This window comes from Oryctolagus cuniculus, chromosome 1 (assembly GCF_051225735.1).
Source record: "Oryctolagus cuniculus isolate XC-2025 breed Fujian yellow rabbit chromosome 1, ASM5122573v1, whole genome shotgun sequence".
Lineage (NCBI taxonomy): Eukaryota > Metazoa > Chordata > Mammalia > Lagomorpha > Leporidae > Oryctolagus > Oryctolagus cuniculus.
The window spans coordinates 57502894-57530719 of NC_142867.1; the positions used below are offsets into that span (position 1 = coordinate 57502894).

The following is a 27826-nucleotide window of genomic DNA, read 5'->3' on the forward strand; positions in this document are numbered from 1 at the left end:
ATGCTGCGGATTGTCACAAGACTGGGATCCTGTGAAGAAGGGACCATTTGGTCCCTCACTGGCTGTGAGCCTTCCTGCCCTGGTTTTCTCCTCACAGCTGCTGGGCCAGCCTTCTGGGGAGACAGCAGCCATGCCCAGACCTACACAGAGGGAGAGCCTGCTCTCCTGGGAATGGAGGGTAGGCAGCTGTGGGAGTGAGAGGCCTAAGACAGCAAAAGAGTGGGGTGGAGCCTTTCCCTTTACCACTGGGAAAAGACAGCTTTGTATCACAGGTCTCCCAGAGCTGAGGTCAAGAGCTGTGTGCATCAGAGCCAAAGACTGAGAAGCGAGGGAGCAGTTAAGGAAGATGCCCCAACCGCAGCTTTACCCCATGAAGCCCTTACCCCTACCTCTAGCTCATCCACCCGAGAAGCATCCAGGCTGCCCCTGTGTTTCTTGCCGCCTCGTGCAATGTCCCAAAGTGGAAGAAAGTCTTCTCCAGTGAATGAAGCAGCAATTCTGCTGCTCCATCCTCTCTGCCCTCTCCCTTTGCGAGATACATTCCAGTTTTCTCTGCTTTGGTAGGAATTGTGATGTGTTGTGGCTGCCCAGGGCTCTTGGGAGCAACTAGCATGGCTGCCACAGTGGCCAGAGAGGGCTGCTTCTGCTGTTCCCCCATTATTGCAGGCCCTGCAGGCTGTGGTCCTCACGGGGCCCCTTTCTCTAGCAGAACCTGGGCAGCCCTGCGCCACTGCTCAGGGGTTTCAGGTGAGGGTGTGTTCTTGCATCAGTTGAACTGAAGTAGAGAAAAAGACTGGAGCTGCTTCTCCTAGCCTGGAGTTGACCGTCTGTGACCCTGTTTCCTGCTGTTTGGGTCGGTGTCTAGGGAGGGATGTTGGAGGCAGTGTCCTCGGCCACAGAGCTGTTCCCTGGGCCTGTTTCAGTCAGGTTAGAAGGGGAAGAGCAGGCAGCTGTGGCTGGGCCTGTTCCTCCACTCCTCAGAGAGGACTTTTCTCCCGCTCCGGCTGTTGCCCGAGGAGGCAAGGAAACACAGGCGGGACTTGGATGCTTCTTGGGTGGATGAGCTAGGGCTTTGGGGGGTGCAGCTGGAGTTGGGGCATCTCCTTCAGTGTTCTTGTTTCTGGATGCCTGGGACGTTGCGCAGAGAAGCTAGGTGGGGAGGGTGTTGGAAGAAGGTAGGAGGTGACCCAGGCCCCTGTTTGGGCCTTGGAGGTAGGCTTTGAGAGTCTAAAGTAAGGACAGTGCCCTGGGGTTTTCCTTCCTTCATTGGACCCCCAACAGCATTTTGAATCTCTTAAGGGCTGACCAGGGAGGCTTGAGGGAAACACAAGGGAGAAGATTCTCTCTAGTAAGTTCCAGTCAATTTACGTCTTTATCCTTCCCCTGGAGACAGGCCCCAGAATGTGGAGTCCCTCCCCCGGCCCCAGAGGCTTCAGGTGTTCTCCGCTTGATGGGCTCCAAAGGACCAGTGGCCCTGACTTCCGCGGAGCACTTCCTGTCCTGGCCCGGCCTGCGCTCTGTGAGATGAAGCCGGCTAGATTGCCCAGCCCCGTGCTGCTTCACTTTCACAGGGACAAACGGAGCTTTGCTGGGGCAAGTGACAGTGGGGCCAAGGGGGAGGCAGAGAGCGCCCAGGCTGAGTCTCTGCCCTGACCACCAGCTGATCGTCCTGCCATTCCTTGGCTCTTGGAGGCTGAGGGCTGGTGGGTCCTGAGGCTAACATGTCATCCATGTCAGCAGTGGATTTGGGGAGTTTGCTGGCCCCCTGCCCACACTGGACATGGTGCCTGGGGTGCTGGGCATGGGGGATCCTTCCAAACAAACTGAGATTTATCCTGCCAATTTGCAATGGGAGGGGTTCGAAAGAAAGTTGCTGTCTTGCTGCTTCCTGCTTCCTGGGGCTGTTAATTCTCGCGTGTCTAATCTGACATCTGCCCTTGAAGATGTGGCTATCCTGCTAAGCCTTAGACTTGCATTCTGAGCCTGACACTTAAAAATGTGCAGCATTTTTAGGGAGTTATGTGGAGTGGCCTCGGCGCCTGACCAAGGAGCCTGAGCTGCATTCCTGCAGAGATTCCCACTCCCATCAGCTAGCTCAGGCTGACGGAGAGTTTCCAGGAACTTTCGTGGGATGCAAACCGGGGACCGGGCCAGTGTACTGCAAAGCCTGTCAAGCTTCCACTCTCTGCTTTCTTCTCTCCCTCACCCCCAGGCTGGGGAACAGTCAGGCACAGGAGGGTATCTACCAGGATGGAGGTTGCCGCAGGAAACCAAGCTGCTAAGAGGTGCCGCCCAGGGAAGGGGGCCGGGGCTGTTGGGAAATGGGGTCAAGGCTTGGAGGGTGGGTGACAGCTGGCCCAGGGGAGTTGGGCCCTGACCCTGGCTCATTCTCCGCTGTGTGAGGGGGGAGGAAAGACTGAGAACCAGGACAGCAAGCAGCTGATTGGAACTAGAGTCCCAGGGAGGGAAGCTGCAGACCCTAGGCCCTAGCCATGGGTGTGGCCCAGGAAGCTGGGACTCCTTTGGAGAAATTCTCAGCACTCTCTCTCGCTCTCTCGCTCTCTCTCTCTTTCCTTCCCTAACTGGTTCTTCCAGTTGTGGGGTAGGGATGGGGGGGGGTGTGTGAGAGGGTGTTGCTGTGTGGTTACCAGCAGTGATGGGGAGGAGTGGGGGCAGGGCCCAGTGGGAGGATCCCAGGCTGTTTGGGCCCTGACATGCCTCACAGAAGAGTGCAAAGCTGACATTCTTGGTGATGCCCTTGCCCCTTATCTCATCAGCAAAGCTGGGAAAGGTTGAGACCTCTGGCTTCCCCTGCTGGGCTGGATGAGATGGCCAGGCCTCCTGGGAAGAGGCTGTGGGACAGACTATTCTGAGGAAGCTGTGTGGTCAGGAATTCAGGTGAAAGTCTTACAGTCTGCCAAGCTTCCTGTCTCCCCTCCATGCCCCTGCTAAACTGTCACTGTGCTTCTCCACTTGGCTCCAGCTTGTTCAGCCTTCTTGGAGCTCTGTTCCCCAATAGGCGATTCTGAGTCCGGTTGCCAGCTTTCCTCTCTCCCCACTCTGAGCCATTGCTTTGGTGTTCATTTCCTCCAGCAGGTTTTATTTAGTGGCTCTAGGACTCAGAATCTGCTTGGCCTCTACACATCCTCACCCCATGGGCACCCTTACTGCCTGGAGAGGTATCTGAGAGACAGCTCCATAGGGTGGTCAGGAATGGCCTCGGAAGCTGGGGGTGGGGTGGGTGGAATAGGTCTGTGAGGGTCCAGGCTGGGGCTGACGCCAGCATCAGTTCCTGGAGGAGTGATTAATGGCTTGGTTACATCAGAGAGGTGTTAAATATTGCTGGAGAAAGAAGAGGCTGGCATTAGGTCTGAATAGGAGGAGCTGGCACTTGAGACCCTCCTGAAATCGGGTTCCTTGAGGGAGGCAAGACTGGCCTTGGGAACATGGTATTTCCAGCTGTTTTGCTCCCGGGTGGTCACTGATAGACAGCAAAGCTGGACATTTCTGTCTTCTCTGGGCCTCAGTGTCCTGCATCTTTTTCCTGGAGCTGTAGATTTTGTATTAGTATTTAAAAATTCTGATTCTGGGGCTGGCACTGTGGCCTGAAGCGCCAGCAGGCGCCAGTTCAAGACCCGGCTGCTCCACTTCCTTTTCAGCTCTCTGCTATGGCCTGGGAAAGCAGTAGAAGATGACCCCCCAAGTCCTTGGGCCCCTGCACCGGCACGGGAGACCGGGAAGAAGCTCCTGACTCCTGGCTTCGGATTAGTGCAGCTCCGGCAGTTGCGGTCATTTGGGGAGTGAACCAATGGATGGAAGACTTTTCTCTTTCTCTCTCTCTCTCTTTCTCTCTGTCTCTGTCTCTGTCTCTGTCTCTCTGCCTCTCATCTCTGACTTTCAAATAAATAAGTAAATCTTTAAAAAAAAAAAAAAGAAACAAACTCTGATTCTGGGAAATGAAGGAAGGAGCAAGAAGAAGGGACAGAGAGAAGGGTAGAAGAACAAAGGGTTATCCTTGGCACTCATGTCAGAGTGCTCAGAGCTGTTAGGGAGTTTGGAAATATCTATCGAAAGCAGTGGTTGCTAGTAGGAGGCAATGCCTGCCTGCCTTTTTCCTTCTTTCTGTCCTTTCTGCCTCCTTCCTGTCCTTGGATCTGTCCCGAAGGGGGCACTTGTCAGTGTCTGCAGACATGTGTGGTTGTTACAGCTGAGGAAATGCTAATGTCAGCTAGCATGTTGGGTGGACAAGACAGTCCACCACAGCAAGCATTATCTGAGCCCAAATGTCCAAAGTTTGGAGAAACCCTGATCTAGAGGGATTGAGACCGGTCTTCCCGCGGGGTTGTGGAACGATGACAAGGACTCTGGCTGGTCTTGCAGCCCAAAGCTGTTCAGATTTGATGCTCCTAGAATAAATGTTCTCCCTACTGCGAGCTGAATGCTGCGGCTCTAGTCCTGCTTTCCAAGATCGAGAAGACAGTCACAGCCTTCTCCCATTCTTAATCCCCCTCTCCACCTCACCCCTGCAGGATGTGTGTTGGCGAGGAACCAAGAAGGAGGGAATCCATCAGTTCCTCCCTGAGTGCCCTGCAGTGGGGTGGGCCAGAGAAAACCTGCAGGGAATGCCAGGTTTCATCCTTGGCTTCTTAAGGCAGGGCCTGCAATGCAGACCAGTCATTTTAATAGCATGACTGTTAGAGGAAAGTCTGCTGCATTGCTGGGGACTCTGCTTGGTGTTGGGAATCACTTAATCCAGCCCCAAATCCTTTCCCAACCCAACTTTGACTCATACGTTTACAGAGATCTGTATGGCCCCCACTGCAGTCTATCTGGCTGGGACTGATCCCTCCCTCTGTGAAGGCATTTCCTAAATTCATCGTGGTTTTCTATGGCAGTAGTAAGATGCCGTAATTTGGGGGAACCTCATCTTAGGAAATTGAGGAATCTGGAAGCATACAGGGATTAGCTTTTCTTCAGCACCCTATCTAGGAAAGCTGACACTCTGAGCAGCCTTGTTTATTCTCCAGCCCTACAGCTTGCTATTCTGCCTGCTCCCTGAGGAGTGGGATCTAAACTCCCCTGGGTTGCAGGGCACAGCCAGGTCTCTGTAGGCCGCTGTGGGGCTCAGTGATCACGCACAACCTGAGTTCTGCCGCTGAAGGGAGAGAGGCTACCTGCCTGCCTCTCTCGCCAGCTTTGCTCACCTCAGCAGAGCCTCATTCTGTCACTGGTACCCAGGTCCCAAGTCCGGAACAGCGATGCTGGAACTGGGAGAAGGATATGGAAAAACAAGGGCGAGGGAAGCAGAGGGCTCTGTTCACTCAGGGTCCCCGTGGGCCTCGTCGCCACCTTGGTTCTGCTGCCAGGGCTGATCCAGGACTGGACTGGCTCATGGTTGGCTGTGTTTTAGAGAAGTCTAGGTATATGGTGGAGGGGAAAGGGCAGGAGGGTATAGCCTGTGGGAGGGATGTCCCTCAAAATCTTCCTGCTCTGTGAGGGCAAGCATGGTGTGGTGGACTTTTCTGAGGTTTTCTGGTGGTGCCAATACAGTGCCCACTGCCAGGAATTTTAGGAGAGCAGGAACTCTCCCCACCCCCGCTCCTTGGCCCAGACTCCTTCCAAGCCTTTCACACCTTCGTGTGTCACAGCAGGAGAGTTTATTCTAAAAGGGGAGTTGGGATGGTTCTCTGGTTGCTGAGTTCAGCTGCAGCTGAAATAGACTGACACTGTAGCCAGATTCATTGAACAAGTAGTTACTGAGCACAAGCTACTTGCTAAGCACTGTTCTGGTTCCGGGGTTGCCTGAACAGGACAAAATCTCTGCCCTAAAGGACATATTGAACAGTGACACAGGTGACAGGGAGGCCTAGTCAAGCCCTGTTCCCTAGAGGTCTTTGAATTCCTGCCTGCCTACCTTCAGAAGTGGGACCCCACTGAGAGCCCACAGAGAGCTGGAAGAGGGCCAGCCGTGTGACCTCTGAACACCGTTCCTGCCTTGAGCTCCCTGTCTCTGGGGCGTCAGCAGCAGAGGGACTGGAGCCAAGTAAAGGCTCCCGGGGTCGGCTTTGTCCTCCCGCTGGGCACAGGCAGGGGTGGCTGAGCCAGTCTTGTGCAATCCCTGAATTTATAAAGCAGAGGCCAGACAAGGCTGAGCTGAGCTCAACTGGAGGTGGGGGCGCTCAGCTCCTGGACTTGGAGCCAGGAGTCGTTTGTAGCCTTCCCACTGCAGACGGGCAGCTGCATGACTCATGAGCTGCAGGGGCCAGGCAGAAGCCATTCTCTTTGGTTCAGAAGAATTCTGCTTGTTTATTTGTGTGCGTGTGTGCGTGTGTGTGTGTATGCACACGCGCCCTTGTGTTTCCTTCTTCCTTTCTCCCCCTTCTCTAACTCTTCCTCCTCTGCAGGAGATCTGCCCAAGGAGAATCCGTATGAGGATGTGGACTTAAAGAGCCGAAGAGCCCGAAAATCCCAGCAGCTGTCTGAGAACTCGCTGGACTCTTTGCACAGGATGTGGAGTCCTCAGGACAGGAAGTACAATCCACCCACACAGGTAATGCAGTCCTGACGTGGGCCGCTTGGGTCCGCATGAGGGCCTTGTCGGGGCCTGTGTGCTCAGACGTAGGCCCAGCTTCCCCTCTGGCTTTCTCCCTCACCAGGTGGCAGACGAGGCCACCTCAGGAAAGAGCTGTGGACTCAGGGACTTCTGCCATGTGGACAGTCGAGACGTGCTCTTAGGGGCATCCTGTTCCATCTGCTTGTGCTCCTACCTGAGCTCTGAGCTGTACAGCTAAGCCAGGAGCCCCTGTACCTCCTGTCTCATTACTGCTTCTCCCCCTCTGTGAGCAGCAGGAAGACAGGGCTCTGGTTGGTATTCTGCAACTCAGAAATTATCTCAGCGTCAGCAGTTGGCGACTGGCTGTAGGCCCCAAGCCAGATTTGGAGAACCAAACAGGTGTCTCCAACACCTGGAGCCACTGTTCTGTGAGGGCGTCTGAATCTGTGGGATATGGACTGAGCCAGGCAGAATAAAAGGAAATGTCAGAGAAGGCTTGGGGATTTCAGTTCATTCTGGTTTTGTCCAGTGTGACAGGAGGCAGAAGGAAGTAATTCTAATTTTCCGTGTGGATGAGGGCCTTGGATAGTTTATTACAATGGTCAGAATATATGAAAATTATTTCTGATGCCTTTGGAATACTGTGATGGCTTTTATAAAAGATTTACCCTTTGTTAGAATTGAAACAGGCGGGGTCTTCCTCTCTCGGACAACCCCCCTCCTGACTCTGCAGCAGGAGGTTTCTGACTTAAACAAATCTTGATTTGCTCATACAAAAAATTTTAAAAAATGAAAGACTTTAAATAGGCTTTCCTTGAAAGTGTATCCACCAGACTGAGGGGTGGAAAGAGGATATTGGGGGCTGGGAAGGAAGCAGGATTTGCTGCCGAGTGAGGTGAGGCATTTGCAGATCCAGACAGTGTGTGGGCATCTGCAGGGATTGCCTGCCTGCCCAGCAGTGAGCGGGACCCACCACAAGTAGAGTCATGGGAGACAGAAAATGGTTGAGGGCTGGGGCTGGGGACAGCCCAGGACCTCGTGGTCAGGGGGCCATTTGAGTATGGGCCTGCCCTGCCCAGTATCTGCTTTGCCAAGAGCGCAGAGTCCTTGTGCTCTCCCTGGAAGAAGTGAGCCAGGCCAGGCTGCCTGGATCACCCAGACAAGCAGGCTGGCAGGTGAGTGATGGCCTCCGCTAGCCAGAATCTTTCAGGACAGCTCCACTGTCTGGGCTCAGGACTCCTTGTCTCAGAGTTGAGGAGGAGCCCTCAGAATTCCCGCTCGCCTTTGGTCTCCACTCAGGTGAGAGCACAGGTTCTAAGCCTCTGCTGTCTCTCTTTCTGGCATAAGTAGCTTCTTTTTTGGAGAAGCCCTGATTAACAGCTCAGGTCTTAAAAGAGGAAACCGTGGTCAGTGGGGATCCAGGGCAGGATGTGAGGGTGCCAGGGATTGCCAGCCCATGGTTGTGTCCGAGTCCCAGCTGAGGGTTCTGGTGAAGGTATCCATGGCTAGCTCCTCTGTCGCATCCTCTTTCCCATGCCAGCTCTCCCTGAAACCCAGCAGCCAGTCCCTGCGCAGTGGGAACTGGTCAGAAAGGAAGAGCCACCGGCTGCCACGATTACCCAAGAGACACAGCCATGACGACATGCTGCTGCTGGCTCAGCTGAGCCTGCCGTCTTCACCCTCCAGCTTCAATGAGGACAGCCTCAGCACCACCAGCGAGCTACTGTCCAGCCGCCGCGCCCGCCGCATTCCCAAGGTAGCCTCCTAGAGGGAGCCCACAGGGACTGGGCAGGTGGGCAGTCAGCCAGCCAGCTTGCTCCTCCGGCCCCTTCCTTCCGTCCCCCGCTAATCTGTGCTCTTCCTCAATTCCTTTTGAGTGAAGTGGAGGTCCATGCACTGGCCTCTTTTTCATCTGGTTAATTCCCTTTTCTTATCAATAAAGATGCATCAACTCACTGTTGGTACTTAGACATTAGAGGAAGGAGGAAGGACTGGCGGAGACTCCTTGTTAGCATGTGCAGTGTATAAATGTTGGAGTCTTTGTGCACACACACACATGTCCAGGCTTTCAGGGAGCTAGGACTCAGCCATGCTCTTCCTTTCTGTGACTCCTAGAATCGAAGAGTTTCAGCAATGATTTGCACACATGGGCAGCCAGGTCCAAGCCCCCAGCCCAAAGCAGCAGGATTTCGCCAAGTGGTATTTATAGCCTGCAAACAATGCTTGGGTATATTGGGAATTTAGCTTCTTCCTGTCAGGGCCCCAGGTTATGGGCCAGAGGGGAAAGGCTACAATCCTTGTTCCTGTTATTGCATCTGAGAAGCTCTTTGTCTCAGTTGGTTCAATGACTCCCGAGTCCCAGGAGCTCCCATCCTGTCTAGTTTGATCACAGTTCCTTCCTCTGGGGAGCTAAGTTTAGTGTCCTTGTCTTGGGGCAGGAGACAACTCCTAGGGGACCAGGCAGATGAAGGGCTACCAGGCATGGCAGACAGCTCAGTAGGAGGACCAGTGTTAGGCCCATTGGAGTGGGTTGCAGAAAACTGGCACCAGTAAGTGAGGGAAAGGATGGGCAAATCTACCTAGCTGGAGCAGCCGGTGTCAGGGTTTCCTTACCCTCCCTACTTTTCTCACACAGCTTGTTCAGAGAATTAACTCCATCTACAGTGCCAAGAGGGGAAAGAAGAGGTTAAAAAAGCTCTCTATGTCCAGCATTGAGACAGCGTCGCTGAGAGGTAGGCCTTAATGCCTGACCTGGTTCAGGTGTCTAGGGCCCTGGAGCATTAGGAAAGGGGAGTGGCGTGCACCGGCCTCAGTCTCTGTTTCCGTGAGCCAGACCTAGGGTCCTTCTGCCATCCAGGAGGGTGGAGCCGTTCCAGAAAATAGCCACACAGGAGGGAGGGCAAGAAGGGGAAGAAAGCTCTGGGATGAGTTCCTTCAGGCGTTAGGCGATGGGGCCTCGGGTAGGGAGGTGGGTGTGGAACTCTGCTTCTGGCGAAAGGAGAGGCCAGGCTTACTGAGCACAGTGGTCTGTTTCCCATTTCATATGCTGGCCTCCCAGAGGCAAGGCTCTTGTGTTCCAGGCCTGTAGGCCCCCCTGCTGGCTCAGCTCCCCACCAGATCAGGCCTGGATAAGGGTTTCTATATAGAGTAGCACCCACAGGCTGAGCTCTGAGGGATCCTGGCCCCAGCTCACTCAGCCCCTGCCCACAGATGCCTGAGCGTGGGCCCGTGGCAGCCCAGGCCGGGTACAGATCCGTCCCTTTGAGAAGAGTTGGGAGGGACACAGAGGACACAGGCTGTGGGCAGTGGCTCATCTGTGTGCACTCCTGCTGTTGCTTTTCCAGATGAGAATAGCGAGAGCGAGAGCGACTCTGACGACAGGTTCAAAGGTGAGGCCTGGCTCCCCAAGACCGTGCAACCCCTTCCCAGCTTTGGCTGCAGGGAGTCAGCCTGCCCTTCCGCTGTGTGTGCAGTTCCAGTGTGGAACAGCAACAGGCAAGGTACCAGGCCTACAGAACAGAGAGCTAGCTGTAGGGAAGTCCCTTCTTACAGATGTGTGAGCTCAGCCCTACAAAGTTAAACTCACCTGTCTCCCTTTGCCAAAGTGAAGGCAAGTGACCCTAGGAATTGGGTGCTCAGCTTGCTTGGCCAGTGTAAACCTAGAGGGTCGGAGATGGGCTCAGATTAAAATCACCCATTCTGCAGACTGAGGAAACTGGTCCTGTGGAGGCCCTGAGGCCACCTGTCACCCATCCCTATAGAAGAGATGGCCCCCTCCCCGGAAAAGTTCTGCAACCTTCACGTTCCATGGGCTCCGGACATGTGTCTGCCAGGAAGCCCTGTCTGGACCTTTCTGGATGATTAATGTGGGAGCTTGCTCCCTCCTCTACTGGTCCCTAGGCAAGTGGGCAAGTGGGCTTTGAACTGGGGGGCAGAGGGGAGGGGCCCAAGGTCAGGGACTCTGATAGGAGCCCTTGAATGAAGCTTTCACAGGTGTTCATATTATCTGGCTCTATTGGCACTGGGATAGGGTAGGTGCCAATGACTCATCCCTGGGCTTTCCTGCCCTGGGCAGTCCTTGTGGCCCTGGCTCAGCCCTCAGCAGCTCCAGAGGGCCAGGCTGTTGGCGTCCTGGGTAAGGACCTGGCTGGGGGATGGGGTCACATGAGGTTCACATGCTTAGAGGTGATCCACAGAGAGAAGGCCATGGGTCAGGGTAGAGGGTGCTCATGTGAGTCCTGAGAGGGCCAGCCTGCTTGTCCCCTGATGTATGACCTGCCCCCAGCCCACACGCAGCGCCTGGTCCACATCCAGTCGATGCTGAAACGTGCGCCCAGCTATCGGACCCTGGAGCTGGAACTGCTTGAGTGGCAGGAACGGGAGCTCTTTGAGTACTTTGTGGTGGTGTCCCTCAGGAAGAAGCCATCGCGAAACACCTACCTCCCGGAGGTCTCCTACCAGTTTCCCAAGGTGAGGCCACCTCTCCCCACCCCACCCTCCCTCCTCTGCCAGGCCCCTCTGTCCCAGCTGCTCACCCACCTCCCATAGATCCCTGAGCCTGCCTCCTCCCAGTGGAAGGGCAAATGGAATGGGAGGTGTAGGCCGGCGCTCTTTCTGAGGAGGAGGGCTTGAAAGCACCTGTTGGTGTGCTTCCCATAAAATCCAGGTTGTTTCCAAGGACTGTAGGGTCCAGGGGAAGGGCCCCAGCTACTTCTCCCATCTTCACCACTTTATTGAGATGGAAATCACAAACTCTACAGCTTGCCCACTTAACGTTTAAAATTCAGTGGTTTGGGCCAGCGCCGCGGCTCAATAGGCTAATCCTCCGCCTAGCGGCGCCAGCACACCGGGTTCTAGTCCCGGTCGGGGCGCCGGATTCTGTCCCGGTTGCCCCTCTTCCAGGCCAGCCCTCTGCTGTGGCCAGGGAGTGCAGTGGAGGATGGCCCAGGTGCTTGGGCCCTGCACCCCATGGGAGACCAGGAAAAGCACCTGGCTCCTGGCTCCTGCCATCGGATCAGCGCGGTGCGCCGGCCTCAGCGCGCCGGCCACGGCGGCCATTGGAGGGTGAACCAACGGCAAAGGAAGACCTTTCTCTCTGTCTCTCTCTCTCACTGTCCACTCTGCCTGTCAAAAAAAAAATAAAATAAAATAAAATTCAGTGGTTTGTAGTATATTGGCACTGTAATCAATTTCACATTTTTATCATCCCTAAAATAAACCCAGTACCCGTGAGTAGTCACTCACCCTTTCTCCTACCTACCTTATCTTTCTTTCTTTCTTTTTATTTTTTATAAGGATTTATTTTATTTTTTGAAAGGCAGAGTTACAGAGGGAGGGACAGACAAAGAGGTCTTCCACCTGCTGGTTCACTCCCCAAATGGCTTCAGTGGCCAGTACTGGGCCAGGCTGAAACCAGGAGCCAGGAGCTTCTTCCGGGTCTCCCATGTGGGTGCAGGGGCCCAAGTACTTGGGCCATCTTCCACTGTTTTCCCAGGTGCATTAACAAAGAGCTGGATGGGAAGTAGAACAGCTGGGACTTGAACTGGAGACCATAAAGGATGCAGGCATCACAAGCAGCAGCTTAACCCTCTACTCCACAATGCCAGCCCCTACCTTATCTCTTAACAATCCTCCTGTGTTCATCACCAGCCAGCCTGGCCTTTCTCTCTCTCTCTCTGCCATTGCCTCTGCCTGGAGTGTTCTTTCTCGAGCTATTCATGGGGCTGCTGGCTCTTCCTTATTTGCATTCTCTGCTCAAGCAGTGCCTGTCTCGGGATGTCTTTCCTAATGCCTGAACGTAGCCCCTGTCCTGCCCAGTCCTCTCTGTCACATCAGCCTGTTCATTTCCGTTGTGGCTCCTGTGAAATGCTGTTGCTGTTTCCCCCACTCCTGACCAGAAGGAGCAGGGTCTGGGACCTTGTCTGCTTTGTTTGCTGCTGATACCTGCAGCGCACAGTCCAGTGTCAGATGCCATATCTAAGTGCTCAGTAGGCACTCATTGAATGAATGAGTGATGACTCCACTCACACTCAGACCTGCGTGAGAAGCAGGAGTGGGAAGGGTGGCTGAGAAGCATGGCGGGATGTATCTGGGGTTCCTGGGAGGAGACTGTACCTTTGCCCTAGGTTTCAGGTGATCTTTCGGTCACCCCTGCCCACGTTCCTCTTCTCTGCAGCTGGACCGACCCACCAAGCAGATGCGGGAGGCAGAGGAAAGGCTCAAAGCCATTCCCCAGTTTTGCTTCCCAGATGCCAAGGATTGGCTGCCTGTGTCCGAGTACAGCAGGTAAGATCTGGCCTGGCCTGGCTGGATGGAGGGAGGGGCTTAGCCTTCAGACCTCCACAGTGGTGGGCAACTGAGTGGGGCCTACCCAAGTCCCAGCCCACTCTCCTACAGCAACCTGGTCTTCATCCGACCCCTGAGGTTACAGTTCCTATTCTTGGGACTGCTTCCCGGGTCCTCTGAGACCTCCCTGATTCCAGGCCTCTCCCTGTTCCAGTGAGACCTTTTCTTTCGTGCTAACCGGAGAAGACGGCAGCAGACGCTTTGGCTACTGCAGGCGCTTACTGGTGAGCTGTCCCATTGGGTCCTCGGGGCCAGACCAGGGTGTGTGTGTGTGTGCGCGCGCACGTGTGCACACCCTTCTGCAACGTCAACTTTTGTGAAATCCCGTGTTCTGCTCCCTGAGGCCATCCAGTGACCCTTCAGGTTGGCCCCCAGGATCCAAGAGTATTTCCAGTAAGAGGAAGGAGTGGATCAACTTCTGCTGGGTTATCATATCTTTTTAACCTTTCTATACTTTTCATTCATCTTCTTTGGGATCATGGGCTCTGGCTGCAGGATCCTACCACCCCAACAGTATGTATTTATGCACCAGATTGGCAGATGATCTTCCTCACCTCCATAGCTGGCCAGCCTGATCTGAGGAGGAGACCTGTCCTTGGTCTCACAAGGTTGGAGGCTGAGCAGGGACAGACAAGTACCTTCTTGGGGATTCTGGGAGAGACACCTTGAACTTAAGGGAAAGGGATTCAGTTTTGAATATAAAGCTATTTTGTGAGGAGAGAGTCCTTCTTCATCTCGCTTCCCTAGAAAATAGATGGAGGTTGAGTCCCAGAGCTGGGGGAGGGTGCAGCCCTGTTGCACTCTCTCCTGGAGGGCCCTGGCTGGTTGATGGTGTTTTAGGGCTTCCAGGTCCTAGTGCAAGAAGACCTCTCCAGACACCAGACTAGGGGTAGATAAGGAGAATCCTAGGCAGGTGTAATGTATGACAGGAACTCTAAAAGAAGGATTCTGAGTCACAGATTCATTCATTCAGGAACACAACTCCTGCTGAGGGTCAGGCCCCACGCTGAAGGCACGTTAGGATGAGTTCACCACAGATCCCACCCTCAAGGAACTTCCAGTGGCCATGTGGAGGAGGTAGGACTTTGAGCAGAGAAGGGAAGGGTAGAGAGTAAACTTCTGTAAAAGGCCTATCATATTTCAAGCAAGATGTTCAAGTGTATCTTTCCTTTATTTCTCACAGTAGCCCAAAGGGTTTTATTTTCCCCAATTTATGAATCAGGGAATTGAGACTCAGAGGTGCAGTGACTTGCCCAAGGTCACACAACCGGTGAGGGACAGAGTCAGCACTGACTTCAAGTCCTTTATTACCAATAGCATAAACGCTGGTCCGAGCAGAAAGGAATATAGAATGCCCAGTCCATGCAGCCAAGGGAACGTGGAGCGGCCCCAGATGCCGATGGGGAGCAGAGCAGAGGCCAGCGTGCGTCGGGTCCCCGGGGCCTGCAGAGGAGCGCATTCCCAATGCTGCCTTCCCTGGGCAGCGATGGAGAGGAGCTGCTCCTTTGCAGTGGGCCTGCTGCCCCCAGGGAGGAGCGTGTTTGTCCTGGCGCTGTCAGAGAAGGCCTGGGCTGGGTCCCTGCCAAGGGGGCTGGCACTAGCTCGGCATTCCTGCAGATTGGACACAATGATTCTAACCCAAATCCCACATACTTGATTTAATCACTTGGGCTTTGGGAGAGGCGGGGGAGAGGGAAAGAGAGAGAAGTGCGTTTCAGGCCTAATATGGACAAAAACAGATTTCTGCCTTCTCTTTAGATTCGTGACGTGTGGCCAGCAGGTTTGGAGACTGAAATAGCCCCATCTGCATTTGCTTAGCAGCCTGCATGAGGGGCCAGCACCTGCTGCTCTGCTCGCTCCCCACTCAGCCTTGCTGGGCCTCTAGGCGCCCTCCTCCCCCCCGCCCCAGCCCCTTTGTGGAGAGAGTACTCCAGTGGATTCACCCAGCCTACACTTGAGGTCTCCAGGCCTCGGCAGCCCACTGTAGACAACACCTCCAGCTGCCCACGTTTTCCATCCTTTTTTCCCACTGTTCTGTACTCCGTAGCATCCCTCTGTCCTGTGTTTTTGTGTCCCTTTCCCTTCCTTCCTATCAGAGAGCAGCCTGCTTGGAGGCCAGACTGCAAAAGCAGAGGCCAAAACAGACTCCTGCCTCCATGATCATGGCTTCCAGATCCATGACCTCAGACAACAGCTTAGAATTTTTTAAACTCAGTTGCCTTGTCTGTAAGATGGGGATAATAATGTCTGTCATTCGGTTTTTTGTTTGGCTTTTTGTTTTTGTAAATTACCAAACCCAGGACTCAGATGTAGTAAACTTGTGAATAGTAATTCTGTTACCTTGTCTGTTTTCAGTTTGCCCTCTTAGACTGGGGTTGGATCAGAGAAGGGGGAAAAAGCAACTGAGAAAGGGGATATTTTATAGACTCTTCCCCTGTGGAGGGCACAAGACCACACGACTTGGTCCAAAGAATGTACACAAATCCTCATCACGGTCACGTCTGCTGAGGTCCTAGCCTTAGGGATCCAAATCCGTGACGCCCTGTAGCTCTGTCAGACTGCTGCTTCTTTTACCAGCCCTCTCCTGGGAGGACAGGGAAACCAGTGGGGAGCTTTGCAGGGGCCTGGGCAACTGGGCTGGAGACCCAATGGAAGTCGAAGCCTGTGCCTTTCCTTTGGGGGCCTGATTGAGTTTAGAAGAGGCTTGGAGCCTTCCTCCACTAGCAGAGTAGTCCTTAGTCCTCAGTTCCCAAGGAAAAGGAGCCAGATATGGTAATCATGCCTTCTCTGTGTCTGTCTCTCTCTCTCTCCCGCCCATCCCGGCCCAGCCAAGTGGGAAAGGGCCTCGGTTGCCAGAGGTGTACTGTGTCATCAGCCGCCTTGGCTGCTTCGGCTTGTTTTCCAAGGTAAGAGGCTCTGGCCTGCTTCCCTCCCCCACCACCCCATCAGCTGACAGCTCCCGCAGGAGTCTGCAGGCAGCTTAGATGAGAAAACCACCTGTGTGTGAGAGTGAGCAGAAAGAGAATGCAGGAGCAAGTACAAGTGAGCTCTGTTTCCCTCCGTATTCCCAAGCCTGGCTCCCTACCTGGCTGGCTGGCATTTCCCCAGCTCCTGAGTTGGCAATGTCTGCTCATGTCACGGCCCACTCTGGCCATGGGCAAAGCCAGAGTCCTTGGGGAAGCCAGGTGTGTCCTGGGGAGCTCTCAGATGATATCTCCTGTGCTTGACTGCTCTGCCTTTGGAGACTGAAGCCAGGCCAGCTGGGGAGCAGAGCAGTCACGGGGTGCTGCTCAGGTGTGAAGATCCTGGCCAGCCAGTCCTCTCATCTCCCAGCCTCTGGCCCAGCCTCACCAGATGCTAGGCTGCCCTCTCTTCTCCCGAGAGGTGAGGAGATGCAGCGCCCTGACGCCCTCCCTTCTTTGGCTGCTGCTGATGGGCACAGGTGCTGGATGAGGTGGAGCGCCGGCGTGGGATCTCCGCTGCCTTGGTCTATCCCTTCATGAGAAGTCTCATGGAGTCGCCCTTCCCAGCTCCAGGCAAGACCATCAAAGTGAAGACATTCCTGCCAGGGGCTGGCAATGAGGTAGGGATTTCTGCTACCTCTTCTCTCGGGCGCCAGCTGAGGGTGCAGTTGCAGGGAGGTGCAGAGCACAGCCCCCTCCTTGCCCGCATGTCCGCACACCTGGTCAACAGGGACTGGAAATGTTGCCAGCTCTTGCTTCTCTGAGGGGCTTTCCTGATTGGGCTAAACCGCATTCCACCTGCTTTCCTTTTGTTGACTCAAATATCTCTGAATAGGTGCTCCTCTCACAACCAGGGGTTGTGTCAGACCTTGGGGCAGAGTCATAAAGCTAAAGAGGGACCAGCTCTGTTCTTGTGGGGTTTGGTCTGCAGCAATGGTGGGAAGCCTTTTTTCTGCCAAGGGCCATGTGGATATTTATAACTTCATCTGTGGGCCATACAACATTATCAACTTAAAAATGAGCGTGCTGTAGATAAATTGAATTTCAAGTCCTACCTGCAGTTGCCTTGGCAGGGCCAGACCAAATGGTTTCATGGGCCTTACCCGGCCCACAGGCCAGACGCTCCCCACTCCTGGTCTAGAGGGGCACACTAATGTTAAATACTTCTCTCTCTGTATAAGGGCAATTCCTGAATGTGTTAACAGTGAAATAAAGGAACAGGACCACCCCCACCCAAAGCGTATGTGCTGAGAGACCTGCTTTAGACTAGACGGTCAGGGAAGACCTCTGAGAAAGTGACAGGGAATGTCCAAGGAGAAGGCATTTTACCAGTTGAATAGGAGGCAAGGACAAGGAAAGGAGGTGGTGGAAGGAGGCTGAAAGAGTGTGGATAGGAGATGTTCCCAGTGGAGGGAGCAGCAAATGCAAAGGCAAAAGCTGGAAGGGAGTGTGTGCTGGTGAAGGGACTGAGAAGAGGCCGAGATGGTGGAAGGACGCTGAGCAGGGTAGGGAGGCAGGCAAGGCCCGAGTCACCGTGTTCCTGCTGAGCCAAGTTGAGGATTTTGGATTTTATCCTAACAGCATTACGATAAGATCTGATACATGTTTTTAAAAGCTGGCTCTGGCTGCTTCATAGATAATGGCTTGGAATAAGAACAGGGAGACCGGCTAAGATACTGCTGCTGTGGTACAGGCAAGAGATGACAGTAGCAAGTAGATGACTAAGGCGTAGCAGAACGGAAAGAGAAGTAGATGGAATGAAGATGTATTTTAGAGCTAGGAGTGACAGAATTTTGTGTCTGATTGGAGGTAGGGAATAACTGTAACCACGGTTTTAAGGTTGACTCCCCGTTTCCTGGCTTGAGCCGCAGGTTAATGAGGAAGCCATGTCCTGAGGTGGGAGCCCCGGAAGCAGGAGCAGATGAGGAGGGGGAAGCTCATTCAGCCTTATACATGTTAAGTTTGAGACATCCCTGAGACACCTAAGAGGAGATATTTAGTAGACACAAGTGTAGGTAGGGAAAGGAAAGGAGCCCAGAGTGGAGTCCTCCTCAGGCCCGAGGAACCCCACAAGCAGAGGCACTGTAGTAGAGGATGTAGCAGCCGCCTCAGGGGCCCGTGCTCAGAAGCCAGGGAAAGCAGGAGCCTCAAGAAGGCGTGGTCAGGCTGAGGCACTGCCGGCTGCCTTGACAGGGGAGGTGGGGCCTTCGTGGGATGAGTTGAGATGTGAATGCTGGTGAGAAGGGGAAACAGCCCTGGTCGCCATCTTTCAGGTCTCTTGGCTGTGAACAGAAACAGGGAGGGGAGTGTGAGGTGAAGGAAACATGGAGCCAGGGAGAGTTTGCTAAAGATGGCTACTGGACATGGCCCCAGAGGAAGAGCTTAGGGTGCAGGAGAGGGAGGGGTAGTCAGCTGCCACTGAGAAGGCACAGGGTGGGCGCCACGGAGGAATTGACTCTAACTGGGAGAGAAGGAAGGGGTGGTGGCCATCATCTGATGGCTTTGGTTGTCTCTTTTTTGTTTGTTTGTTTGTTTATTATTTGACAGGCAGAGTTATAGACAGTGAGAGAGAGAGAGAGAGAGAGAGAAAGGTCTTCTTTCTGTTGGTTCACTCCCCAAATGGTCGCTACGGCCGTTGCTGTGCTGATCCGAAACCAGGAGCCAGGTGCTTCTCCTGGTCTCCCATGCGGGTGCAGGGCCCAAAGACCTGGCCCATCCTCCACTGCCTTCCCGGGCCACAGCAGAGAGCTGGACTGGAAGAGGAGCAACCAGGACCAGAACCTGGTGCCATATGGGATGCTGGCGCCACAAGGTAGAGGATTACCCAAGTGAGCCATGGCGCCAGCCCCGCTTTGGTTGTCTCAATGAGAGTAATAGGCAGGAGTTAGATTCTCAGAGCAGTGAAGCAGAAATAAATCAGTTGTTGCAAAGAGTGGGAGAGGAGCTGCCCAGAGAAGTGTATTGGGCTTGCTGGGCAGTGGCAGATCCACTTGGGGCCTTTCTCTTACTCTCTTTTCCCCATCCTCATGTGGTATAGAGGTGGACAGCTGCCCTGTCCTGAGAGTCCCTCAGGATCTGGTCCCAGCTGCCTCGCCAGCCTCATTTCTCATCACTCAGGCACTCCCTGAGCCCCGTTTCCCTTTGCTCAGAGGCACTGCCCTCTCTTCTCTTTGGGGAATCAAGTCAGGCATCTTGTGCACTGGGATGCTTGCCCGAGCCCACGTGTTGGCTGCCCTTCCTAAGTGCCTCCCAGCCCCTGTGCAGGTGTCCACTACACCCTTCCTCTGGCCTGTCCTCCTCAGGGCTGGACAGTTCCGGCTCCTTGAGCCCCACGGGGCTGTGATCTCCTTGAGGGCATGGGTGAATGAGAAGAGGCCCAGGGCCTTCAAGCAGCCTGTGTGAACTCTGTCCCCGGACAGCTGGACCTGAAGGGCAGTGGCAGTGTGGGGCTGGGTGCTGCAGAGCAGGGTTTGTTGGGCTGCCAGCAGGGCTCTTAGGAGGAAGGGTCAGGGAGCTTCCCGTGACCTCTGCGGTGGGGATAGGGCCCAGAGAGGATGCAGAGGCCTCGATGTGATTGTGCTGTGGCATTCCATCAGCCCATGTCCACCTCGTTGGGGGCGTGCCCAGCATCGTGGTAGTTGCTCAGTCTCCCAGGCATTCTCTGTCTGCAGGAGAAGCAGTTCGGGAAGAGCCATGCAGTATTTTGGGCCCATTGTGCTGCTTCTCTGGAGCCTAGAGGGATCAATAGTGAGCTGGGAGTTAGAATTTCTTCACTTAGATCCCAAGGGAAAATGAGATGCTGTGGGGCCAAAGCGTCTGATGTGATGGGGCACTTGTTTCTCATCCCAGTTCTCAGATGCTGAGGAGCTGGAAGGGGGCTAAGCAGGGCTCAGTGACAGCTGCCTGCACACAGCCTGAGTGCCTGCAGCTCCTCCTCTCACCGCTGGGATCGGTTGCTATTCTCCCACCCCCATGACTGCGCCCAGAGAAGTGGCTGTTGGTGCTATAGCATTGACCTTGGGAGCAGCCTTTGGAGGGAAGAGAGCTAGGCCTGGCCCTGATAAAGATAGTCTTGCTTCCTGGCAAGACTGAGGAATGGCCAGCCCTTTCCTTGTGTTTTCTTTGTCCCTGGTACAGGACTTAGGGTGATGGAGATAAGGGCCAGGATGGCAGGATAAACATAACTTCTGGAAGGAAGCTCTTTTCTAGCAGGAAAGGGAGGGGACATGGCAACAAGGATGAGCAGCACTCCCCATCCAGAGATGGCTGGGCATACAGTTCTGGGATGCAGAGGTGTTGCTCTTCCTGTGGCCTGGAGAGCAGTGGCCAGCTGTGGGGTCTGGTCAGCTTGGGGAGATAGACAGGAGGGTGAGGAGGGCCCTGCAGATGAGGCTGTGTGGCTCCCTCCTCCTCCTTATCTGCATGAGCGGTGGGCTCTCCTCCCCTTCCTGAGATGTGATGGACGGCCCCTCAGCTGCTTCCTCCGGGAGCCTCCTCACTGTCACAGGTAGCCCCCTCGCCTTCCAAACTGGTGTTTAATGGGTGTGGGGCAGAGCTGTGGTCTGAGAAGCAGAGCCTTGCTCCTGTTGCACAGTGGGGCAGAACAGGGACCCTCGGCCAGGGCTGGGAAGGAAAGCAGCCTCTGGATGCTTTGTGCAGGGCCCCACTTTGCCTGTGGCTCTCCTGCAGGTGTTAGAGCTGCGGCGGCCCATGGACTCCCGGCTGGAGCATGTGGACTTTGAGTGCCTTTTTACCTGCCTCAGCGTGCGCCAGCTCATCCGAATCTTTGCCTCACTGCTGCTGGAGCGACGGGTCATTTTTGTGGCAGATAAGCTCAGGTAGGGCCCAGCAGGGCAAAGGAGAAGAGGGGGAAGACACACCCATGGATTAATTCAACAATGGTTACGCGCCCTGCCGTGTGCCACATACCTTGGTATTAGTGTGTGGAATATGCTTCTGCGTGTGTGTGTTTGTGTGTGTGTGTGTATGTTTGTGTGTAAAAAGATAAAGACCAGAGGGAGAGGGAAAGGTTGGCACACTGGGGCAGAGGGCATGGCTGAGGGGGCAGGGCCTGGCACCATACAAGATGGCAGGATTGAGAACCCAGTGGAGGACTTGGCCTGAAGGGAGAAGAAGGATGCTTCTTCCTTTGCAGTGGCCAAGATTGTGCAGGTGTGGGTGTCTCGCTATGGAAAAAGATAAGAAATTGAGGTTCCTGGCTGCTGGCTGTGTTTCCTCTGGAGGGGAAGGCAAGGCCATCTTTGTGGTCTGTAGAGTTTGGGAAGAGAGACAAAGTCGAGGATGAATTCCTCTGAGAAGCGCTGACCCATCCAGTGAGGGACCAGTTCAGGTGTGGCCGGGAGAAGGCCGCTGATGGGACTGAGCCGGGGCCCTCAGGGAGGGGTGAAGGAGGATGGGGGCGGGGGGTGTTGAGGGTGCAGCTGCAGGAAGCTTGGCCAGCAAGCTGGGAAAACAGTGTTGGGACTGGAGGTGCCAGAGCGGTAGGGGAGCTGGTTTAGGAGGGATAAGAAAAGAGCTAGGCAGACAACAAATGCTGGGCTGAATGTCTGCATTTATGGTTTCAGAAGTGGAGGTGCTGAGGAGGCTGGTAATGGCCATGGGATGCCTGGCAGAAATGATGGAAGAAGTTAGAGCTATTCTCGGCAGTCGAGAACTTAAAAAAAATGGTGGGGGGGGACTGTGTGAGGAGTGGGACAGGCGAGAAGAGATGGGCTCTTGATGACACGTCTCTCTTTGTCCAAGAATCCATCCCAAGCAGCGGTTTCTCTAACTTGGTGGAATTAATTCAGTCATTTAGACAGGAGTTAAGCTCCCTGCTACATGCCATGCTGTGTCACTGCAGAGAAGAGGGCACTAGAGAAAAAGTCCTCTTCCTACTTCATCCTGCAGCCATTTTTTATTCCCCTGGTGGGGACAAGGCGTGAACCCCTGTTTGCTCTAATGGGGCACTGGGGCAGAAGCCCAGGGCTACCCTCAGCCTGGGGGAAGGAGGGAGGAAGTAAAACCGGAGCTTCTAGTTTTTCCAGAGAGGCCAAGGTTCAGGAACGAAGCTGCCCCTCACTTGTTCCCATCACAGCCTCAGTGCCTCTGAGTCCCATGGTTCTAGATGTTTCCTTGAGTCCCTAGTGAAAGGACCCAGCAACTGGCACTACTGGGCTATGGCGTCCCCAGTGGGCCCTGCCTGCTGCCTCTGCCAGCCATGTTAATGGTCAGCCAGTAAAGCCCCTAACAGAGCTTGCACCACAGGTTTCTTTTCCAGAGGGGTCCACCCAGCCTGCTCCCGGCTCAGCTTTTTCTTTGCCACCCCTCCACCCCACCCCATCCCCAACTCAGCTCCTGTAGGGCTGTGAATACAGCCATTGTTGCCTGTGGTTGCAGCTGCCTCTGAGCACATTCCAGACCATTCTGGGAGGAAAATACCCCAGGCTGCTGTTCTTGGCCTGCTCAGCATTCGAGTCCTGCCAGGCTTGGCTCTTAAAAAACCTATGCACCCTACCTGGGGTCTGCCTGAAACCCAAGAGAGGTGGGACAGGTGGCCAGAGCATGGCACAGGGGAGGGGGCCGGGGTGGGTCCAGCCAGCCTGGGTTCTGTGGCTTGTGTCTGAGGTTCTCCACAAGCCCTTTGTTCCTCTTTCCTTGTTCGGATGTGTGTGGTTGTGGTAGAGGTGAGGGACTAGTCCCCCTACTCATTTGTTCCAGGAGTTATCCCAAGCTTGTGTCTCCCTAGTCCCGGACCTGTGGCAGGGATTGTGGAGAGCAGTGTGTCCCCACTCTGAGAGAGCCCTTCCCAGGGTCTTATTCAGACCACTGTCCTAGGAGTGTGGGGAGCTGCTGTCCCCTGGGGAGGGACCATCCGGGCCAGGGCACCTGTGTCTCTTGTCCAGGCCCAGCACTATTTCAGGTGTCTGTGAGGTGGCAGGACAGCCAGGCGAGGCACTGGCTGACAAGCACTTGGGAACACTCCAGAAGTCCCTTAAGAAAAGAAGGTTTATTCTGCCATGGAAGGGACCCGTGTTCTCTCACACACGAGAACCCCCTGCTGGAGCTGTGCAGGCAGCACCCAGGGCTTTCGTGGTTGATGGTGGGGCCCACACATGCGGTAGGAAAGGCAGGCTGGAAAAGGAGCTGGGCTCTGTGCCTCTGTGCCCTCAGCCATATTATGGTCCCTAAGAGAGGGCTGGACTCTGCCCCTGACTGAGGGGCCAGGGCAGGCACGTCTCCTGCATTCCCTGGCACCACTCGAGCCTTCAGCACACAGGGGGCACACGCCCACTTCTGGCCATCCTGGCTGGCACTATAAGGATTGTTCTCCCTGTGTCCCTTTGGTCCTTCCCCTCAGCAGCCAGACCGGTGACCCCCTCTAGACCTGCAGCTACTTTGGAGCCTGAGAGAGCAGATAGGCTGGGCTTCTCAGCCAGACAAGGAGGGTATTGGCCGCCTCACCTTCTGATCTCTCTGCACTCCCTCCTCACTCAGCACTATTTTCAGCTAGGAGACAAATGAGTGGAAAGTGAGAGGACAGAACAGAAGTAACCCTGGGCCAGGAGACAGCCAGGCTGGTGTGTTCCAGCTCTGCCACTTACAACCCAGCTAGCCTGGGTGTCGCTCACCCCAGCTGTGAAATGTGAAGTTGGTGCAGTGACCTGCCTATTTGACCCTCTGTGCTCCCTGAGCTGGTCCTCCCACCCCATGGCCTCTGTGCATCCCGGCTGCCCTTGGGGATATGCGAGTGAGTCTCTTGTGTGCTCTGGTGTTGTGGCATGCCTTCATGTTTGTAAGTTGAGTCCCCAAACAGGGTAGTGAGAGTGTCCTTGAGGCCTTGAGCACTGGGCACCTGGGGGCTTCACCATTCCACGGGGTCTGACCTGGACCCCTTGAGCCCCATTGGTATTTTTGTTGCACTAGAGGGTTTAGCATCCGAGGATGTCCTCAGCCCCCAGCAAGCTGCGACCACCCTTCCCCGGAGGTGCTGGGCCTGGGTTCAGGTGCTGTGTCTCTCTCTGTCCACCAGTACCCTGTCCAGCTGTTCCCATGCTGTGGTGGCCTTGCTCTACCCCTTCTCCTGGCAGCATACCTTCATTCCTGTTCTCCCGGCCTCCATGATTGACATCGTGTGCTGTCCCACCCCCTTCCTGGTTGGCCTGCTCTCCAGCTCCCTGCCCAAACTGAAGGAGCTACCTGTGGAGGAGGTGGGCCGCCTGGGACCCAGCTGGGGGTGGGGGTAGAGAGGAGAGGAAGGGTGGGAGAGAAATCCTGGGAGGGAAGGGTAGTGGGGGAAGGCAGAGAGGCTGCTGGGATTTATTTGTGGCCTCTGGACTGCTCTCCCTGGGAGGTCTTTCCTTGACGGCAGGCAGTTAATCTTGCTGTCTGGCCTGGGGGACCTGGGAGGTGCAGAGGCCTGGGAGAGGACACTACAGGACTCATATCCCAAATCTCGCTGCTAATGACTCCTTTTCTCAGGCACTGATGGTGAATCTGGGATCAGACCGATTCATCCGACAGGTGAGTGTGGCACACCTGCCCTAGGGTGGGTGCTCAGGAGACCCAGGCCGCCAGGTGCTCTACACCATCTTCACACTCTGGGTTCCATACTCACAGAATCTACAGGGCCTCAGGACCCTTCACTTCAACAGGATCCGCCCTTCTGGTTGGACTGTCAGCCTCTGGCATTGTCAGCTTCTGGGAGGCAGTGTGGGAATGCAAGAACATGGCCTGGAAGTCCAGACTTGACCTCTGGCCTCCGCCATCTTTGAGCCATGTGGTCTTGGACAGGTCTCTGAATTTCTCTGAACCAGGGCTCTCATCTCTAAAGCAGTAATGCTGATAACATGTGTATGAAATGTGGAACATGGCTAGGGGGTGGTGACATAAACAACTGCTTGGCAGTGACTGTTGTCAACTACAAAAGTTCGGTCAGTCATGGAAATCCTCCTGGCTCTCTACAGAGGAGCACAGCCCAGTGCCAGCCCCTCTGGGAGTGGACTCTGGGTACACACCACTGACACGGCTAAGGACCGTGGGGTGCAAGGTGCTGAGTTGAAGGGCAGCCTAACCTCGTCCCCAAGACACAGGCCGGGCCACAGCCTCTGGGGAGCTGACAGTGCAGGCACTGGGGAGACTCCATGAGGGTGTTGGAATAAGAACCCCTGGCTGGCCCTGGCCACCTGTGCCTCAGTTTTCTCATCTTAAAATGAAGTTGATAATAGTATCAGGGCTATTAGGAGAATGAAATGGGATTATGTATTTAAGCGCTTCTAAAAGGGCTTAGCAGCTAGCAAATGCTCATCCGTGTCCACTGTGATTATCATCATTTCTCCTGCAGATGGATGATGAGGACACATTGTTACCTAGGAAGTTACAGGCGGCTCTGGAGCAGGCTCTAGAGAGGAAGAACGAACTAATCTCCCAGGACTCGGACAGCGACTCTGACGATGGTGAGGGAGGCGTGCCTGGGTGGACTCGGCTCTGGGCCGACAGCTTCTGCTCTCAGTCTGGCCTTGTTTCTGTGCACCAGACCCTCTCTAGCTGCCGAGGGCCCAGGTGTGGGAACTCACTCTAGTACCTCCTATCCCAGGTTTGGGAAGGAAGAGCCAAAAGGTGGCATCCCCTGTGACCCTTCTTGCTAACTGATCCTCCCTCTCAGGCCTTGTCTCAGGCCACTGGGAGATGGAGAACACCTCCTTTTCCTGGGAGGCCAGGTCCGTCACTTAGGGTGAGGGGTGTGGGGACAGTGGGGCCCTGATCTTCTGTTTCATTCTCCTGGCAGGGATTTGCCAGCTTCCGTGTTCAGAGTTTGCAAGCCCCGGGAGCTCATGGGCTTGTTCCACGCCCATGAGCACGAGAGTCAGAGTTTCAAGAACAGATGAGCGGTGCCAGCAGGAAGTTTTCTTGGGAAGAGGGAGGCTGTGCTGCCAGGGACTGGGGATGCCTTGCAAACCCTTGACCTGAACCTCAGAGATTCTCTTTTCCTTCTCAGAATGTAATACCCTCAATGGGCTGGTGTCGGAGGTGTTCATCCGGTTCTTTGTGGAGACCGTCGGGCACTACTCCCTCTTTCTGACACAGAGTGAGAAGGGGGAGCGGGCCTTTCAGCGCGAGGCCTTCCGCAAGTCTGTGGCCTCCAAGAGCATCCGGCGTTTTCTTGAGGTTTTTATGGAGTCGCAGATGTTTGCTGGCTTCATCCAAGACAGGGAGCTGAGGAAGTGCCGTGCAAAGGGTAAGGCCAGGGGGCTCAGGTGGGGAGCTTCGGGCCTTCTTTCCACTTTTTTTGCCACCCACAGGCCTGATTAAGTGGGCTCTATGATGGAAGCTGCAGGGTATCATGGAGGGCCAGGCCTCTTTTTTTTTTTTTTAAGATTTATTTATCTATTTGAAAGAGTTACATACAAACAAAAGGAGAGGCAGAGAGAGAGAGAGAGTGGGTGGGAGGGAGGGAGGGAGAGAGAGAGAGTGAAGGAGGAAGGGAGGGAGGGTGGTCTTCCATCCGCTGGTTCACTCTCCAGTTGGCCACAATGGCCAGACCTGTGTCGATCCGAAGCTAGGAGCAGTTTTCAGATCTCCCACACAGGTGCAGGGGCCCAAGGACTTGGGCCATTTTCTACTGCTTTTCCAGGCCACAGCAGAGAGCTGGATTGGAAGTGGAGCAGCTGGGACTCGAACCAGCGCCCATATGGGATGCCAGCACTGCAGGTGGTGGCTTCACCTGCTACGCCACAGTGCTGGCCCCAGCTAGGCCTCTTAACGCCCCTTTTCTTCTCATGGAAACTTCCAAGGCCGGCGCCACGGCTCACTAGGCTAATCCTCCGCCTTGTGGCGCCAGCACACCGGGTTCTAGTCCCGGTCGGAGTGCCAGTTTCTGTCCCGGTTGCCCCTCTTCCAGGCCAGCTCTCTGCTGTGGCCGGGGAGTGCAGTGGAGGATGGCCCAAGTGCTTGGGCCCTGCACCCCATGGGAGACCAGGAAAAGCACCTGGCTCCTGCCATCGGATCAGCGCAGTGCGCTGGCCTCAGCACGCCAGCCGCGGCGGCCATTGGAGGGTGAACCAACGGCAAAGGAAGACCTTTCTCTCTGTCTCTCTCTCTCACTGTCCACTCTGCCTGTCAAAAAAACAAAAACAAAAACAAACAAACAAACAAAAAAAAAACAAAAACAAAAAACTTCCAAGGGAGTGTCTTTCTTCTATTCCAATAAATGCCCTCACAAGGCAGGGCACAGGCTGGGTGCCATGTGCCCAAGAACGGGAATCATTGGCTGCCTATCCCCTCCTCAGATGCCCTTCTTATTCAAAGGACCAGACTGAGCAATTTCAGGTTGTTCTTAGAACCTAGGGGTTGTGCAGTCCCTCGGAGAGGATTGAGCAAGCTGTCCTCAGTTGGTGGCCATCCCCATTCAAGGCAGATGATTACATTATCTTGTTATTTCATCAGCTTCACTCTAGTTTTTCCATTTCATCAAGATCTGTCTAACCCCAGGGCTATCTCTCCTGTCCACTGATAACTATCCATTTGGGTAACAAATCTTTTTGGAACAACATAAAGCACCCTAGGGACAGGCATTTGGCACAGTGGTTAAGAGGCTGCTTGCAGTGCCTACATCCCATATTGGAGTGCCTGGGTTTGCGTCCTGGCTCCACTTCTAATTGCAACTTCCTGCTCACGCACATCCTACAAGGCAGCCAGTGATGGCTGCCGCCAATGAGGGAGAGCTGGATTGAGTTCCTGGTTTCTGCCTTTGGCTTTTAAAGTGGTCTGAAGAAGCCAGAAGTATGTAGTCGAGGCAGCTCTGAGATGAGTGGCATCATCACTGTAAGGTGGCTCAGGACTGTCACTGGGAGGCAGGGCATTGGAGGTCTTCCTGCTATTCAGTGCGAACACTTGTGAGATGTCACCAATGACAGTTCTGATGCATCAGCATGAATTCTAATACAACGTTCTAATACAGTAAAAT

At 54.7% G+C, this 27826-nt stretch overlaps 1 protein-coding gene across 27 annotated transcripts in view; it reads left to right on the forward strand.

Annotated features, from left to right (window-relative positions):
• Window positions 1–27826, forward strand: part of DENND2B (DENN domain containing 2B) — a 182453-nt gene that overhangs the window by 153000 nt on the left and 1627 nt on the right. For 15 of the 27 annotated variants that reach the window (XM_070073762.2, XM_070073717.2, XM_070073711.2 and 12 more), the window contains 14 exons: window positions 6405–6550; window positions 8094–8309; window positions 9189–9285; window positions 9898–9942; window positions 10839–11023; window positions 12729–12838; window positions 13053–13122; window positions 15727–15804; window positions 16341–16481; window positions 20551–20699; window positions 23894–24071; window positions 24343–24384; window positions 25205–25316; window positions 25859–26098. In XM_070073762.2, the coding sequence (XP_069929863.1) occupies window positions 6509–6550; window positions 8094–8309; window positions 9189–9285; window positions 9898–9942; window positions 10839–11023; window positions 12729–12838; window positions 13053–13122; window positions 15727–15804; window positions 16341–16481; window positions 20551–20699; window positions 23894–24071; window positions 24343–24384; window positions 25205–25316; window positions 25859–26098 (1705 nt within the window). In that variant the 5' untranslated portion in view covers window positions 6405–6508. Of the gene's footprint in view, window positions 1–6404; window positions 6551–8093; window positions 8310–9188; window positions 9286–9897; window positions 10054–10838; window positions 11024–12728; window positions 12839–13052; window positions 13123–15726; window positions 15805–16340; window positions 16482–20550; window positions 20700–23893; window positions 24072–24342; window positions 24385–25204; window positions 25317–25858; window positions 26099–27826 lie in introns of all 27 variants that reach the window. The other 12 variants (XM_089329112.1, XM_089329052.1, XM_089329060.1 and 9 more) reach the window with 1 other exon arrangement.